This window comes from Macaca mulatta, chromosome 1 (genome assembly GCF_049350105.2).
Source record: "Macaca mulatta isolate MMU2019108-1 chromosome 1, T2T-MMU8v2.0, whole genome shotgun sequence".
NCBI classification, from domain to species: domain Eukaryota; kingdom Metazoa; phylum Chordata; class Mammalia; order Primates; family Cercopithecidae; genus Macaca; species Macaca mulatta.
The window spans coordinates 234,465,915-234,484,452 of record NC_133406.1 but is presented as its reverse complement, the minus strand read 5'-3'; the positions used below and the strand labels follow the sequence as shown (position 1 = coordinate 234,484,452).

Genomic DNA, 18,538 nt, shown 5'->3' with positions numbered 1-18,538 from the left:
CACGACCAGGCAGAGGGAACTGCAACAGGCATTGGACCACGACCAGGGAGAGGGAACTGCAACAGGAGGAGGGAACTGCAACCAGGCAGAGGGAACCGCAACAGGCAGAAGGAACAGCCACAGGCGGAGTGAACTGTGACAGGGCAGAGGGAACTACAACAGGGCAGAGGGAACTACAACAGGGCAGAAGGAACTACAGCCAGGCAGAGGGAACCACAACCAGGCAGAGGGAACTGCAACAGGCAGAAGGAACAGCAACAGGCAGAGGGAACCACCACCAGGCAGAGGGAACTATAACTGGGCAGAGGGAACTACAACAGGGCAGAGGGAACCACAACCGGGTAGGGGAAACCGCAACAGGCAGAAGGAACAGCAACAGGCAGAGGAAACCACGACCAGGCAGAGGGAACAGCAACAGATGGAGGGAACCGCAACCAGGCAGAGGAAACCGCAACAGGAAGAAGGAATAGCCACAGGTGGAGGGAACAGCGACCAGGCAGAGGGAATGACAACATGGCAGAGGGAACTGCAATAGGCAGAAGGAACAGCAACAGGCAGAGGCAACCGCAACCAGGTGGAGGGAACCGCAACCAGGCAGAGAGAACCGCAACAGGTAGAGGGAAGCGCAACCAGGTGGAGGGAACAGTGACCTGGTGAAGGGAACAGTGACTGGACGGAAGGTACAGCGACTGGGCGGAGGGAGCAGCGACCGGGCAGAGGGCTCTCAGCACAGCCAGTACATCTCCCCAGACCCTCCTAGACTCTCATAGCTGGCAGGGTCAGTGGCTCTTTCACCCAGGCTGGAGTGCAGTGGCGCAATCTCGGCTCACTGCAAACTCTGCCTCCCGGGTTCACGCCATTCTCCTGCCTCAGCCTCCCGAATAGCTGGGACTACATGTGCCCGCCACCATGCCCGGCTAATTTTTTGTATTATTTAGTAGAGATGGGGTTTCACTGTGTTAGCCAGGATGGTCTTGATCTTCTGACCTCATGATCCACCCGCCTTGGCCTCCCAAAGTGCTGGGATTACAGGCATAAGCCACTACGCCTAGCCAGTGGCTCTTTACTATAGACAGAAGATAGCATAGAACAGAAAACCACTACGTCCTGGCCACTATTTTCTGCCATGACAGCACTCCCCACCAAGGCCGATCAACAGTCATGCTCACCCTGTCGGCTTTCATTTACTCCCTTGACCCAGCTGTGCACACTGTGACTTGGGGCTGCAGAGCAGGCAAAACAGACCTGGTCTCCAGCCTGGGCAGCAGAGGCAGAGTCATCCCAGTTAAGAGGCTCAGTGATGACCTCACAACCCCATGCTGCAAACCAGGTGCCAGGGCAGTGCCCAGTAGGCTGCAACCAGAGGGTGCCTGGACTTGGACGGCACAGCAGAACAAGCTCTGATGGCCCAAACTTTACAGGTTCTGTGGTGTTTTAAAGACTTGGATTTGGGGGATTGCAGTAGGGGGCTGGGAGGACAGCTCCAAGATATGGGGAGAGGAGGGACCCAGAGTCGCAGACGGAGACATAAAGCCGGCCCGCTGCTGCCCTGAGTCCTCCGCAGATGGAGACATAAAGTCGGCCCGCTCCTGCCCTGAGTCCTTCCGCCTCCTTCCTGTGGGTGGATTTTATTTTTCTTTTCCAGTTCCAACGCTTAGGTATTTTTAATTTTTTCTTTTTAAGTAATAAGCTCAAAGTTTGTCACTTGTACTCAGAGAACATCTTTAGCTATCTCTGCCTGATTTTGATAGGAAGTAATCAGTTTTCATTATCGTCTACATAATCATAAGTCCAGATGTTACTTTTTCTTTGGCCGGCGGTTATTTGCAGAAGTGTTCAATTTCCAGGGGCTATGTTCTCATTAAGGAGGCTTAGGCTTAATGGGTCTCACTTTAGGGAACTTATAATTAAAATGCTCTTTGTGGTCAAGTGCATGATCCTATTTTGTAAACGCTCCCCCGGATATGAGAAAAAAGCTTGAGTTCTCCACGGAGCAGAACATTCTCTATGTCTGTAATAATAAAACTAATAAAGTAAATGTAATAAATGTTATGAAAGTAACTGATCTTTCTTAAATGCCTCCCATGTGCTGTCTTCCCTGTGTTATCTCGTTTATTTATAATCCCTGCGTTATCTCACTGGTGGGGAGGAGAGAGAGGCCCAGAGACTTTCGGTTAGGTGAGGGCTGCCGCAGGCCGCAGCCTCAGAGCACCGTTCACATCACCTTCAGAAGTCAGGAGTAGGACGGCTTGTGGGAAATCTAGAGGAAGGGCAGGTCCAAGGTGAAGCTGCCACAGGCTGCTGAAGCTTGGGAGTAACGACTGAGCTGGATATTAGAAAATCCGTCAGTTGCCACTTGGAGGCGGAAGCTGAGGCCGAGGGGTCAGGTGAGCTTGTGGGAGAAAAGGTGGGAAGAGGGCGAGGGCAGACCTTAGGGGCATACCCACACACTCAGGGGCAGGTGAAAGAGGAGGAGGCAGAGCCTCCAGAGAGCCCCAGGGTCCTCAACCTGGTGCGGGCAGAACCACTCAGGGCGCAATTAACATTCAGACGCCCGGGCCCATTCCCCAGCCACCCTGGTGCCCACCAGTGTGGGAGGACGAAGGACCTGGCAAGCATAATGGCCTGAAACCCTGTGAGGGGATCTCAGGGTGGCCAGGTCAGTGATGTCCAATGTTCTGGAGAGGTCCAGACGTGGTGGAAGGACAAGGTTGCTGGATTCATGGAGACAAACCCATGCTCTAGCTGTGTGTTTCTGAGGCCCCTGAATCATCAGAGCCACCCAGGGCACTTATTGCTAAAAATACAGGTTTCTGGGCCCCAGCCCAGCCCTGTTGCAGCAAAACCTCCTGGAGAAGGGCCAGGGAATCTGTTTTTGTTGTTGTTGTTGTTTGAGACAGGGTCTTGCTCTGTTGCCCAGGCTGGATGGAGTGCAGGGGCGTGATCTTGGCTCACTGTAACCTCTACCTCCCAGGTTCAACTGATTCTCCTGCCTCAGCCTCCCAAGTAGCTGGGATTACAGGCGCCTGCCACTACACCTGGCTAAGTTTTGTATTTTTAGTAGAGACAAGATTTCATCATGATGGCCAGGCTGGTCTCAAACTCCTGACCTCAAGTTATCCACCTGCCTTGGCCTCCCAAAGTGCTGCAATTACAGGTGTGAGCCACTGCGTCCAGCCAGAATCTGCATTTTTAACGAGCTCTAAGATGGTTTCTGAGGCTCAGATGAGTTTAGGAAGCTCTATTGTGGCCCCACTTCCCTGCCACACGCTCCATCCTGTGCTTCCCAGTACCATGGGAGCCGAGCAAGCCCTCCCGATGAGGATGCCCACCTTGACTTCTGTCTCAGAGCAGAGTTAGTTTTTACTCAGAACCGATGTGATCAATAAACGCTGAGGTTCTTTTCTAAGCCAAAGAACAACCCGTGCCCTCCCTCCACTCCCCTCACACTCTAAAGACCCCGATACAGGAACTGGAGAAGGAACCAGAACAACCAGGATCATCCCCCGGACAAGGGCCCTGTGAGGGCCACATCTAGGCTGAAATGAGAGACACAGGCTGATGTACCCCAAATGTGCGGTGTTGGGGGGTGCCAGCTGGGCCAGTTCCCCAACAAAGCTGGTCCAGGCCAGGGCTGGAGTTGCCACTGTCCGCAAGGTTCAATCTGCCCCTCATGGTATCTCAACTCCCTCCGTCCCCGGCTGTTAGGGTCTCTTGTGGTATCATTCAGGGAGGATCACAGTAACTAACTGTAAGAATGAGGTTCTTCTTCCGGCTTCTCAAAATAGCCCAAAATGGGTACTAGGCTGCTCACTTAAGGGTACCCAGGAAGATGACAAGACGGATTTCAGAACTGGGAAACTTGCTTGCTGAGCAGAAGGGAAACACACTCGTGGACCCGTGAGTCCAGGAGTGCCCCTTTCTCCCAGCTGGTTTTCCTTCCCAGGGTAGAACGTTCACTGCGGCAGTGCTGCCCCAGCCTGTCCCAGAGAATCCCCTGGGGAGCTTGGGAAACTACAGCTCCTGGACACCCCTCGCCCCCACCCCCAGGGTCTGGGTCACCTGTCGGGTGGGGTCTGGGTGTCTGTGGTTTTAAGAATTCCCCAAGTGACCTTAATAGGCAGTAGAGATGAGGCCACAGGCTCAACCTCTCGGGGAGGGGCCAACAGCATCACCTCAAGCACAGGAGACATACAAACCGGATCTGACAGAGAAGCGAGAAGAGGGCAGGATAGGGAGGAAGGGCTGGCTCTAAGCAAAAGGAGGCTGCATCTCCCTCGGTAGAGCTGGTGGCCCGGGAACGAGCCTGAGACGGAGTGGAAGGCTCCAAAGCTGACTACAGGATGGGTGGTTGCCAGGGGCCAGGGGAGATGGTTAATTAAAAAATTGAAAGAATGAATAAGCTCTACTATTTGATAGCACAGCAGGTGACCATAGTCAATAATAACTTAACTGTACATTTCAAAATAACTAAAAGAGTATAAGTGGATTGTTTGTAACACAAAAGATAAATGCTTGAAGAAATGGATACCCCATTCTCCATGATGTGCCCCTCCCCTCCCCTCCCTTCCCCTCCCCTCCCCTTCCCTTTCCTTTCTTTCACAGAGTCTCGCTTTGTCACCCAGGCTGGCTGGATTGGAGTGGCATGATCTTATCTCACTGTAACCTCCGCCTCCTGGGCACAAGTGATTCTCCTGCCTCTGCCTCCCAAGTAGCTGGGATTACAGGCACGCGCCACCACACCCAGCTAATTTTTGTATTTTTAGTAGAGATAGGGTTTTATCATGTTGGCCAGGCTGGTCTCGAACTCCTGACCTCAAGTGATCTGCCCACCCTGGCCTCCCAAAGTGCTGGGATTACAGGTGTGAGCCACCGTGCCTGGTCAGCGTACTAGTTTCATATTGTGTGCCTGTATCAAACCATCTCATGTACCCCATAAATATATATACCTACTATGTACCCACAAAAAAAATTTTTAAAGCTGTCCATGGATGGAATTCAAACTTTTAATTACACAAGAGGTGAGCCCACCTGCCAAAACTGCCTAGGAAGGGTGGCCTAGAGCGCAGATTGAGAGAGACATGGCACGGCCTGGTGGGGACTCCAGACCAGCAGCCTCAGCATCGCAAGCAGCAAGGGGGCAGTGCAAGTTCTTGGGCCCCTTCCAACCTACCAAACACTTGGGGTGACCCCAGTGAGCCAGAGGTGGAAAAGGATGTTACTTCACTTAGAAAAAACACCCAGAAACTGCAAACCACGTGATTTGCTATCCAGATAAACGGGTTCATAATAAAAAGTCCCTGGAAGATCAAGGATAGGCCAAGGGCTGAAGGCTGGAATGGGCAGGGAAGATCAGGACAGCAGACAGGTAGAGGTTGTGGCCAGAAAGTGGAGGGAAAATCTACAGTCCCTGGATTTCCCAGCAGAAACCCCAGATGCCAGAAGACATGGAACAAAGCCTCCCAAGGCCTGTAAGGAACGCTTCCCCTAGAACACCCTGCTCAGCCAGAAGTCGTTTCAGACATGCAAAGCGCGGGAAGATGACCCTCTAGACCCCATGACAGAGACTATCCCTTCCGTCACTAGTCACTCCAATGTCTAACAGACGCATCCGACCAGCAGCACTCACCCACCCACAGATGTGGCCCCATGAGGACATTGTGGCCAAAGGGGAGGGTGCAGTTTCCAACATGCCCTCCACCCCTTTGGGGCTGGATGCTGATAAAGAGACAGGCAACATGTGGCTCACCAAGAGGGTACCCCAGGGCTGGCGGAGCCACAGGGCAGCAGAAGCCTGGGTCCCCAGCACCACGGGGCTGCCAATTGGCCCTGGATCGCTCACAGCTGCATTGTTAGGTTAAAAAAAAGAAAAAGTCCTCTCTCTTGTTGAAGCCAAGTTGTTTGGGTGGCAGCTGAGCCTTTATTCGGCAGCTGAGCCTTTATTCCAGTTAATATATTGCCTTTCTTGGGAAGTCACTGGAGGACATGTTCCACCAAAACCAGCAAAGAGGAAAATTGAAGATCCATGAATCCTGGCATCCAACCCAGGCGAGTGGCAAAGGCCGTCCCAGGAGAACAGTTTAGAGCAGGCAAGGAATGAGCAACGTGGAGGAGGAGGACTGAAGGCGGAGCCCTCCAGGGAACATGGCAGGGAACAGTTCCGTGGCAGGCAGACTGTACTGAGAGCAGCTTACGGAGCTGCTGGAGGGCCCAAAGCAACCGTTGGCTATTGTAGTAGCACAGTTTTAGGGAAAGTAATCACAGTACCTCACCTGATGAGCAGGGATGGGGCTCACGCATCTGAAACTTACACATCAAGAGACAGCAACAGAACCTCATGCTTAGGAAACAGAATCCTGAACCAGAAACAGCAGCTACCCCTGCAGGAGCAATGGGAGGAAGAGAGACCCACAAGCCCTCTGGATCATTTCCATATAATACTTAAGTTTAAAATCATTAATTTAAAAATAAAAAATAAAGTACCGAGAAAAAGGCCAAGGTCTCCAAAAGTTGAGAAGTGAAGAATGCATGCTCAAGACTCCTGCACGGTCTGCCTGGAACGGGGCTACTGGCTGACCCCTGACCCCCAAGAACTTCCTTCTCCCGAGGTCTGAACCCCCACAGATATCTGCTGGGTCACCCCTTCAGTCTGTACAACCAAATGTGAGGGGAGGGGAGGGGAGAACAGGGAGGAAACTGGTCTTTTCTGGGCTGACCCCGAGCACTCTACGGAGGAGGGTGGGGGACCATGGAGTGACTCACTCAGGACTCAGGGAAGACAGAAACCAAAGCCAGGCTTGCCCTCTTCACATGCCCTTCAGCCCAGAACTGCACACACACCACCAACCCTCCTCCTCCTGCATGCGACGATGACTGTGCTCCACACCCTCCACGAGCCCTTCAACCCAGAATGGCAGAGACCCCACCAACCCTCCTCCCACACGGGATGATGACCCTCCACACCCTCGGGCTCACTCCCCAGATCTTTCCTATTCCCCTAACTAAAGACACGAGGTTCTGTCCGTGCAACCAGGAAAGCAGCAATGAGCTAGTGTCTGTGGGAGCACTTCATTCTACCTGTGATTCCAGCCAGAACAGCTCCTCCCTTTCCAAGCCACCCTTCACGAGTTTATCACCACCCAGACCTGTGTGTAAAGTCCTCAAGACCAAGGCTAGCCAGCGTGTAGAAATCACAGAAAACGGGACTCTGGCACAGCTGTTCAAAGACACATGCACAGTCTAAAATTACAGAATAAAGGCCAAATTGGCATCCATTTCAACATTTTCTTCTGCAACTGGCATCTAGTGAGTTACAGTTTAGTGAAGATTTTGATTCAAATGATTTTAGATACCATTCTTGCCAACAGTACTCTATAGGAAAATCAATAAAATCACAGTTTGTGTTTTCAACATGGTGTTTATTTTATTCATTCGCTCCTGGTGAGTTACCAGGCCCTATGAGAGAAGGTTAAGCTTGGTAAAATTATTGGACAGATTTTTACAAACTGTGGGGACAAAATCCCTACTAAAATAGGCATTAAGTATTGTAAAGCCATTGTAAACACTTTTTTTTTTTTTTTTTGAAATGGAGTCTCGCTCTGTCGCCCAGGCTAGAGTGCAGTGGTGCAAACTCGGCTCACTGCAACCTCCACCTCCTGGGTTCATGCCATTCTCCTGCCTCAGCCTTCCGAGTAGCTGGGACTACAGGCGCCCTCCACCACGCCCGGCTAATTTTTTCTATTTTTAGTAGAGACGGAGTTTCACTGTGTTAGCCAGGATGGTCTGGATCTCCTGACCTTATGATGTGCCCACCTTGGCCTCCCAATGTGCTGGGATTACAGGCTTGAGCCACCGCACCCGGCTTGTAAACACTTCTTAACATACATCTTAACATGTGCCTGTATCAGTGAAGCAGCTTAGATACCGTGAATGAACATGACATGCTGCACACTTCCAAGGGGCTTTTCCAGTGATTTCTCCCACTCCTGGCATCTCACGGAGGCCTTTCAGAACATAAAGAAAGACTGGGCTTAAAGGTATGGACTTTTCACCAAGTAGACAGTGACGACGGAAATGCCCCATTTAGTGAAGAACGTCTAACGTGTCGACAAAATAAAACTGGTGGCACAGAGTTTCACAAATTCCAGGCAGAATGGAGCTGTGTGAGTCTCAAACACAATACTCGGAAGTGGCAGAAGTCTGGACTTGGGACGGCCAGACTCAGAAGAGGGAGCTGCTGCCCACCCTGGAATTCGAGGGAGGACAGAGACATGGGGGCAATAAGGAGGGGAAAGAGGAAATGCCTCCGAGGCGACAGCTGTTCTCGGGGCAGCAAGATACTCAGATTGTCACAATGCTCATAGGCCTGGAAGTGCTGTTATTCAGCGGCGCTTCCCTTGGTAAGACCATGGTTAATCAGATTTAAGAGCAGTGCAGCCACCGCTGAGTGGAAAGAGGAAAACAATCATGAAATAGGAAAAAGAAACACAAAAGGGGGTGAGTTTAAAAAAGAAACAAACTTTGGAAACGGGCCGGGCGCGGTGGCTCAAGCCTGTAATCCCAGCACTTTGGGAGGCCGAGGCGGGTGGATCACGAGGTCAGGAGATCGAGACTATCCTGGCTAACATGGTGAAACCCCGTCTCTACTAAAAATACAAAAAACTAGCTGGGCGTGGTGGCGGGCGCCTGTAGTCTCAGCTACTTGGGAGGCTGAGGCGGGAGAATGGCGTGAACCCGGGAGGCGGAGCTTGCAGTGAGCCGAGATCATGCCACTGCACTCCAGCCTGGGAGACACAGCGAGACTCCGTCTCAAAAAAAAAAAAAAAAAAAAAAAAACTTTGGAAACGTATCTGACATCAGGGCTGGACGTGGTGGCTCATGCCTGTGATCCCAGCACTTTGGGAGGCCGAGGTGGGTGGATCACTTGAGGTCAGTAGCTTGAGACCAGCCTGGCCAACATAGTAAAACCCCATCTCTGCTTAAAATGCAAAAATTAGCCGAGTGGGGTGGCATGTGCCTGTAATCCCAGCTACTCCAGAAGCTGAGGCGGGAGAATCTCTTGAACCCGGGAGGCGCAGGATAAAGTGAGACAAGATCAGATCATGTCACTGAACTCTAGCCTGGGCAACAGAGCGAGACTGCATCTCATAGGCCCAGAACCCACTGCCCCAAACCTGAAAGCGATTGGTGCCTCTCATTCATGGAATAAGTATCTGCAAGGTATGCCTTTGACTCTCTGTGGGTGCTGGAGCCAACACAAAGAATACGATCCAGTCCCTGCTCCTGAGGTGTCCCTGGTAGAAATATCAATGTAAGCCAGCACAGAGTGGTGCCATTTGAGCTGGGTTTTGAAGGATAAATAGGAGTCTTCTGAACGGAGAAGAAAGGGGAACTTGGTGTTCCAGGCAATTAGAAATGACAGCATTGGCTGGGCGCAGTGGCTCATGCCTGTAATCCCACCATTTTGGGAGGCTGTGGTGGGTGGATCACAAAGTCAGGAGATCAAGACCATCCTGGCTAACAGGGTGAAACCCTGTCTCTACCAAAAATACAAAAAATTAGCCAGGCATGGTGGCAGCCACCTGTAGTCCCAGCTACACGGGAGGCTGAGGCAGGAGAATGGCATGAACCCAGGAGGTGGAGCCTGCAGTGAGCCAAGATTGCGCCACTGCCCTCCAGCCTGGGCGACAGAGCAAGACTCCGTCTCCAAAAAAAAATAAAAATAAAAATAAATGACAGCATTGTGCAAAAGTGCCTGTTATGCCTCGGGACAGATGAATAGCTCAGTATAACCAGAACAGCTGTGCCCAACCTTCATTAACCACACAGCACCTTCACAACTTCTGCTCTTACTGATACTACTTCACTATGATCTTATCTCCTTGATGCTTTTCTTCAACCGACTTGTTTTTAAAAGTTTACTTTGGTCTTCTTCAAAATTACAGTAGCCATGAAATTATGGGTTTGATATGCTATCTACATTTTCTTTAAATCATGAAAAATAATTACACATTATTAAAGTAAAAAGTGTCCGTCTGTGAACCTAGAGCTAAATCCTCTTGCGTTCCAGCTATGTTTCCCAAACTCTGGGAAGCTGAGCGAGGAACTTTAAGGCCTGTGTTGCTTGAGAAGAGATCTGCACTTACTGGGAAAAAATAAATGCAAACATTAGAGGAAATACATTATTAACGAGTCACTGCCAGTGAGTCACAATGCTAGTCTCTGGGGACATCAGTGCCCTGGCAAGGCCCTGACCTGACCCTCAGCAGGCATTAAACATCTCACAACTAGAAGATCCCGAGGCTGCATGTGACCCTCCCCAGGGACGCAGTCATCCGTTTAACTTTTATCACCAATTTGAAAAACAGGCGCCAGTGTCTTTCTTTCTTTCTTTTTTTTTTTTTTGAGACGGCATCTCACTCTGTCGCTCAGGCTGGAGTGCAGTGGTGTGATCTTGGCTCACTGCAACCTCCGCCTCCCAGGTTCAGGTGATTGTCCTGCCTCAGCCTCCTAAGTAGCTGGGACTACAGGCACACGCCACCACGCCTGGCTAATTTTTGTATTTCTAGTAGAGATGGGTTTTGCCATGTTGGCCAGGCTGGCCTCGAACTCCTGACCTCAGGTGATCCACCCATCTTGGTCTCCCAAAGTGCTGGGATTACAGGCGTGAGCAACTGCGCCCCACCTGCCAGCGTATTTCTGTGATTTATCGTTCAACCTTTTTTTTTGAGATAGGGTCTCATTCTGTAGCCCAGGCTGAAGTGTAGTGGCACGATCACGGCTCACTGCAACTTCGACCTGCTGGGCTCAAGCGATCCTCCCACCTCAGCCTCCCAGTAGCTGGGATCATAGGCACAGGCCACCACTCCTGGCTTATTATTTATTTTTTTGTAGAGATGGGGGTCTCCCTATGTTGCCCAAGCTAGTCTTGAACTCCTAAGCTCAGGCAATCCTCCTGCCTCCATCTCCCAAAGTGCTGGGATTACAGCCATGTGCCACTGCGCCTGGCCTATTGTGCAACTTCTTGAAAATCTAAATTTATACTTCACCAAACACAAGAGCCTCAACTGTATCAGACAGCAGCATGGCTCCCAGAGGAGCAACAACGAGCCAAGGGACAGGAATGGAGTGACCAGGGCACTTCCTTCTTACCTCCGTGCACAAAGCCGTGCAGGGTGCAGTCTGAAGGCCCCACCAGGTGGATCAAGCTGGACTGGCTGTAGCTGACAGTGTTCGGCTCTGGAATTGCAAAGGAAAGAGATTAGTTATGGGGTAGACTGATTCCCACAGCTGAATGGTCTGACAATGCCGAAACCACCCTGAGGTCTGCATAGTCAGCGAAGGCGTCCAAAGGCAGTTCAGCTATGATTTCTCTTAAGGAAACCCATGGTCTCCAAACAGGCTACAGTTGGTGAAGGAGAGGTTTTCAAGGATTCATGACCCATTCTGTTAGTGGGCCATGACGAGACTCTCTGGGGCCATCAGTGCCCTGCAAGGCCCTGCCCAGGGGTAGCCACGAAACACCTCAAAGCTGTGAGTCCCAGGGCTCTGTGTGACCCTCTACCGGGCTCTAGTTAACCATCTGACTTGCATTTCCTACCAGAAGTGCCACAGTGTTTCTGTAATTTCCTCCACCGGCCTGAGAACACACAGCTGCCCAGGGTACAAGCTCTTCCCTCCGGCCAGCCCCCAACCCCATTCACTACTCTATCACCTCACTCTTGCAAGAGCCCCAAATACTTTGGAGGAGCTTCAGTCACCCAACACTGCACTGCTCCTGAAATATCTTTAAGAAGCTGCACTTAAGAAAAAAAGCAGATGAAATATAATGCCCAGTCTCTAGAAGGTAGACCTTTCTTTTTTCTTGAGACAAAGCCTCGCTCTATCGACTAGGTTGAAGTACAGTGGTGCAATCTCAGCTCACTGAAGCCTCCGCCTCCTGGGTCCAAACAATTCTCGTGCCTCAGCCTCCCGAGTAGCTGGGATTACAGGCACCCGCCACCACGCCCAGCTAGTTTTTGTATTTTCAGTAGAGACAGGGTTTCACCATGTTGGCCAGGCTGGTCTCGAACTCCTGACCTCAAGTGATCCGCCCGCCTCAGCCTCCCAAAGTGTTAGGATTACAGGCGTGAGCCACTGCGCCCAGCCCAATATATAATTTTTTTAAAAGCCAGTTATCCTTATTATTCTCTCTGTCTAACAAGAGAAAATGGAATTATCGTGAGCTCTTCGGATTCATAGCTGTCAGCTGTCCAGCTTTGACCGTGGAGGGACTATGTGGCCATATGGCTGTCCATTTTTAGGGTTTATGACAAAATTAGCCCTGCCTCGGACAAGTTCGAATGCCTGCCTCATCCCTGGCCCTTGGGCTGAAAACAGTGTTCACTTCCAAGCCTGGTGCAGCCCTTCCAGTGCAGATGGGGTCCTGGCAGGTCACCCAGCCCCTGGCTTCTGGGTTGGGATCCACCCTTCTGGGGTCAGGAAGTGCTCTGGCCAACCCCCAGGAAGATCCGCCCTGAGTCATCCACAAGGGTGCAAGGGCTGGTGAACATGGCCAGGCCAGGGGCTCGGCCCTGGGTCTGAAGCTCCTTCCACTTGATGTCTCTGGCCCTCTGGCCAGGCCCATAGTCCTGCTCCCGTAAGCAGTAGCTTGGGGGCTGAGGGCATGGGGGAAGCATGAGAGGATGGGGGAGGAAGGGAGGTTCTGGAGTTGGACTGCCTGGGTTTCAATCCCAGTTCTGCTGCCTTCGTGGGAACTTAACCTCCCTGTGCCTCAGTTTCCTCAGCTGGAACCAGAGATGGTGAAAGTGAAACTATCGGGTTGTGAAGATGACGTAAACACCTAACACACACGAAGCCCTGTAAACGGCTTGTCACACAGGACGGGATCCGAAAAGGAGAGTTTTGTGTTTACGGCTATGTAAACCTCGCCCACTGCTGTCCTGGGCGCCTGGTTCTGGCTCCTCACATCATTTTGAAACTGCAGGTTCACAGATGAGGCACTGTCAGTCAAGATCATAGTCACTGCTGCAGTGGATAAACCCTAAAACCCTAGTGGGTCACACAGTGAGGCTGATTTCTTGCTTAGGTAAAGTCCAAATCAGGCTTTCCTAGTGGGGTAGATTTCATCCAAACGGTGAAGATGTGGGGATCCAGGCCCCTCTGGTCCGGTAGCTCCATTACCCTTAATGGGTAGCTTTGAAGGTTACCTTGGAAGGGGACAGAGTTGGGGGAGGCTCACACACCTGAGGTTTCAATGGGTCAGGCCTGGAAGCAGCATTTCACTCTGCTCACACTCCAGACATGAGTGGTATTGTCACACCCGCTGCAGAGGAGGCAAGGCAACGTGGCCCTGCTGTGTGTGGAGACAGGCTTGGTCATCTCTGTTTGGTTCTGCCCCTCCAGTCACCAGATCCCTGTTGTATTCTTTGCACACGTAGAGCACCTCACCCTCAAGGACGACCACCTGAAACCGGATCCAGCCTCTGAGCTCACCTCAGAGCACAGCGGCTGGTCACATGTATGTAGTCTTCTCCATCGTGTTTAGATGCAATTTTTCATGTTCCTCCAGCCAATGAACTAAGAAAATGAGTTACCTGCACCTGCACCCTTTATACAGCAGCAGAAGAGCACACTCATTCAGCAAAGAAAAGAACACAGGAGCTACCCAGGAGCCCCTGGCCCAAGCAGAGATGACTCCTGCTAGGGTCTGAGCTATGGCCATGGAGAAGGGTCTTTGGTTAGACTCTGATTCCACTCTTGGGGAGGAACTACATGGTCCTTGGTTCAGCCTCCTGGAAGGTTCTTCCCTGTTCGTTATCCACCATGGCCTCATTCAAGCGGGCACTGGGAAATAGGGCCCACAGCCCACCTCCTGCTCATCTAGGTTTGGGGAGGTTACTTTCAAGTTTAAACAGTCAAAAGCTTTTTTCCAGTTCAGGCAAGTTCAGTTTCCTCGTAAACTTAGTAGGCATCTGATTTGTCTGTCTCCAGTCAGTTCCATGTGATAGGAACCACACCCAACATTCTTTCCAAGTGTCATGCTCAAGCCTGGTATATTTTGTTACTTTTCCATCCCACTCCACTGCCTTTCTCACTCTCTCAAGACACACGTTGGTGGGTAAACCACACTTTAATCTGATTTTTGACACAAGGCTGAGTCTTTTTTTTTTTTTTTGAGACAGAGTCTCGCTCTGTCGCCCAGGCTGGAGTGCAGTGGTACAATCTCGGCTCACTGCAAGCTCCGCCTCCCGGGTTCACGCCATTCTCCTGACTCAGCCTCCTGAGTAGCTGGGACTACAGGCACTCACCATTGTGCCCGGTTAATTTTTCGTATTTTTAGTAGAGACGGGCGGGTTTTCACCTCGGTCTTAATCTCCTGACCTCGTGATGCGCCCACCTTGGCCTCCCAAAGTGCTGGGGTTACAGGCGTGAGCCACTGCACCCGGCCAAGTTTGAGTCTTAATGGGCTTTTGATTTCAGTCTCCTTCTGTTCCCAGGTCAATAAACAATAGGCCTTTCCAGTCCTTTCATGCTGCCAATTTCTGGCCTCTTCTCGGAGCCCCGCTCCTCATGGTATCATGGGTTTCAGGGTGTGCTAAATTCCCCTGAGGCCCAAGGTGCCCTCGGCAATTGCAGGCTAATTCTGGACACCCCCAGATCCTGGCAGGTCCACGCTGAAGCGGCAGGTGGGAGAACAGGCATCCCCTCCCTTGGGCCAAGCCACAGGTGGTGGGAACTGGCTGAGATGCAGGGACGTCGGGGCCTCCAGGGCCTCCTTCCCAGGAGCCTGGGCGCGTGGAGGAGTCTGTTGGTTGGCTTTGAGATGGCGCCCCTGCACGCCAGCTCCCAGAGGGGCCCAGATGCAAGGACCTCTTGACACATATTCAGGAGGGTGGGCTGGGTGGGGAGGTCCCCAGAATGTGGCTTCTTGGGAGGAGTTCCTCTACTCTGCTTCTGGCTCCATGACAGGCTACTTCTCCTACACACCCTGGCATGAGGGCAAGCCCAGGGCAGGAATGAGGAAACTCACATGGCAGCTAACGGTGACCAGGAGAGAAGGCAGGGGAGCCAGTTTGAAATTCTGCGTGTGGAGTACCTGTGTGCTGGGGCTGCTGTAAAAGAGTGCCCACCAAACGCTGGGGCCTTAAACAGCAGAAATTCGTCTCAGCCCTGGAGGCTGGAAGTCCCAGGTCAAGGTGTCAGCAGGCTGGCTCTTCCTGAGGCCTCTCTGCTGGGCTTGTAGATGCCGCCTTCCCCCATGTCCTCACAGGGTTGTTCCTCTGTGTGTGTCTGTCCTAACCTCCTTTCTTGTAAAGACACCAGCCTACCCTAATGACCTTATTTTAACTTAATTACTTCTTTAAAGACCCTTTCTCTACATTCAGTGACATTCTGAGGCACTCAGGGTCAGGACCTCAACATATGATTTGTGGTGACACAATTTAGCAACCGTGACCCACAGGCACATCAAAGCCTTGGAAATGACACTGGGGCTGGGCACAGTGACTCATGCCTGTAATCCCAGCACTTTGGGAGGCTGAGGGGGGTGGATCACCTGAGGTCAGGAGTTTGAGACCAGCCTGGTCAACATGGCGAAACCCCTCTCTACCAAAAATACAAAAATTAGCCAGGCGTGGTGGCAGGTGCCTGTAGTCTCAGCTACTTGGGAGGCTGAGGCAGGAAAATCACTTGAACCAGGGAGGTGAAGTTTGCAGTGAGCTGAGATTGTGCCATTCCTCTCCAACCTGGGCAACAAGAGCAAAACTCTGTCTCAAAAGAGAAGAGAAAAGAAGAGAAGAGAAGGAAAAGAAAAGAAGTGACACTGGACACTTATGAGACCCCAGGTATCAACTTCTGGGTCAGGACCACCCTTCATCCCACCAGCTTTTTTGGCTGCTGAGAAACATTACTTGCCTAAGGCCAGACCTAGAAAGGACCTGTCTTCACCTGAAATGAGTCCCAGTCATTTCGTGGCCCAGTGGGCTGGCGTGTTCAACAGCCTGGGGCTTGTTAGGTAGGAATGAGCTACCCTTTCTGAGTGCCAGCTGTCCTGGGCAGGGAACAGATGTCTTGTCCCTGACCAGAAGGCCTTGGGGGCAGAGGGTGGGTATGCACGCCAGGCTAGTTTACACAGGTGTCTGCCCAGGAGATCCTGTGTGGGTTTTATCTTTATCCAGTGAGAAAAAGCAGTGTTGAGAAAGGTCTGACTTCTGGACGGGCACGGTGGCTCACGCCTGTAATCCCAACACTCTGGGAGGCTAAGGCAGGCGGATCGCCTGAGGCCAGGAGTTCGAGACCAGCTTGGCCATGATGGCGAAACCCTTTCTCTACAAAAAATACAAAAATTAGCTGGGTGTGGTGGCACATGCTCGTAATCCCAGCTACTCGGGAGGCTGAGATACCAGAACTGCTTGAACTCGGGAGGTGGAGGTTGCAGTGAGCCGAGATCGCACCATTGCACTCCAGCCTGGTCAAGAGAGTGAGACTCTGTCTCAAAAAAAAAAAAAAATGTATATGGACAAATTATAGGTGTATATATTGGACAAAGGGTTTTTTAAGGAACTCTTAGACTCTGAGATACCTGAAAGACGAGGCCGCCCCTGTGGAGGTTGCTAGGCTAACAGTCTGCACTCTGGCTTTAGGGTGAGGTCTGGGATGTGGGATGGACGGGGCTGGGAGGAGGCAAGTCAAAGGCCAAGACGGTCTCTCCATGGCAGAGAGGGAAGGTCCTTCCACAGGATGGGACAGCATGTGTCACACCTGTTAGAAAGACCCCAGTGCCAAGCACATACGCACACTCTTCTCCCCGAGCTGCTGCTCCCCATTGACCTGGACACCCCTGCCAAACCCAACTCAGGCTAAGCCACCATACAGGACACCAGGCTGGTCTCAGATGAGCCCATCCCTGGGCTCCCGAGGGCACCGGGAAGCCCTGCCACAGAGATGCCGGCTCTACTAGGAAACTGGAGTCAAAGATGCAGATGTTCAGAAATGCTCAAGAAAGAATGGACGTGGGACTTCCTATGAAACGTTTAAAAACCATCTCTAATCCAATCATCTGAGGAAGATGCATTTTTATAAAACAAAAAAGTAAAAATAAAAGCACATACAAATCAGGAAATCTTGAGATTTAGGAGGCCCATTGTGATAGTGAACAATACATTCTGAAAAATATCGCATGCAGATTTACAGTCAATCGGAGGCCGGCAAACCGAAGAGAATCCCACAAGTAAAGGAATTTAAACTGACTGAAAACCTCGAGTAATTTTAGTGTCCCTGAGGGTCAGTTAAAGGCTGGGCTTCTCAAAGCCACAGTGAGCCCAGCAGTGCTACCCACTCCCCCCGGGGTCTGGCACCCACCCCAAGCTCTCTCCAGAAACCACTCATGAAAAGGTAGGCCCAGGCAGCCCCCATGTTCCACCCAACCCTCTCCTCCATGACCCCTTTGTGTTAGGCTAGACATAGCCTCTTCTTGTCTCTTACAAGGGCACTGATCACTGGATCTGGGGCCCACCTACGTAACCCAGATGATCTCATCTCAAGATCCTTAATTTAACTATATCTGCAAAGACCCATTCTCCATATAAGGTCCCATTCACAGGCTCTAGGAATTTGAATGTGGACATATCTTCTGGCCCTGGGCACTGTGTTGGTGCCTTTCCTAAGACACCTCCCCTTGCTCCCATCCCATCACATTTCTTGGGGCCTGTGTCTGACCTGACTGCTGGGCTGCCCTCCCAAAAGCACACACTGTCTGCCCCAGCACGTGCCTCCAGGCCTGTCTGGTGTATGGCTGTGTTGATAAACTCACTGTCTATTTAAATTTTATTTTTAAAAGATATCTCGGCTGGGCGCGGTGGCTCACACCTGTAATCCCAGCACTTTGGGAGGCCGAGGCGGGTGGATCACGAACGAGGTCAGGAGATTGAGACCATCTTGGCTAACATGGTGAAACCCCATCTCTACTAAAAATACAAAAAATTAGCCGGGCATGGTGGTGGGTGCCTGTAGTCCCAGCTACTCAGGAGGCTGAGGCAGGAGAATGGCGTGAACCTGGGAGGCGGAGCTTGCCATGAGCTGAGATCGCGCCACTGCACTCCAGCCTGGGCGACAGAGCGAGATTCTGTCTCAAAAAAAAAAAAAAAAAGATATATCTTCACTTGGATTTCATCAAAGCAGCACCATTCTTTCTATTAATACCGATGGATTAATTTTTTTCTTTCTTTCTCCCTTCCTTTCACCTTCCTTTCCCCTCCCTCTTTTCTTTTCTTTTCTGTGTTTGTTAAAAAGCAGACGTGAAAACAGAAGAAACCTACAGTGGCTTCCCCAACAGGAAAGAAACCGACCTACCCAGTCCCACTGGCATAAGGTGACAACCAGTCCGCTTTTGGCAAGTTGAGGCTGGAGCACAGACTGGATCACAGACACAAACGTGAGACTAAAGACACACAAACTCCTGTTCAAGCCTCAAGTTGACCCACCCAGGAAACAAGCACACGCCTGCTGCACGCCAGCAGCCAAGCCCGGAAAGCTATGC

General features: G+C 51.4%; 2 protein-coding genes across 10 annotated transcripts in view; both read right to left on the bottom strand.

The window, feature by feature from the left end:
* The window catches only part of ACOT7 (acyl-CoA thioesterase 7), a 192,508-nt gene that overhangs the window by 44,297 nt on the left and 129,673 nt on the right, over window positions 1-18,538 (bottom strand). For all 5 annotated transcript variants that reach the window (XR_013408990.1, XM_077977866.1, XM_015141617.3 and 2 more), the window contains one exon: window positions 11,152-11,238. Coding sequence is in view for 4 of the 5 variants with exons in the window: in XM_077977866.1 (XP_077833992.1) it covers window positions 11,152-11,238 (87 nt within the window). In the remaining variant the exon portion in view is untranslated. The remainder of the gene's footprint in view (window positions 1-11,151; window positions 11,239-18,538) is intronic.
* The window catches only part of RPL22 (ribosomal protein L22), a 251,157-nt gene that overhangs the window by 127,404 nt on the left and 105,215 nt on the right, over window positions 1-18,538 (bottom strand). The gene's annotated exons all lie outside the window — the stretch shown is intronic.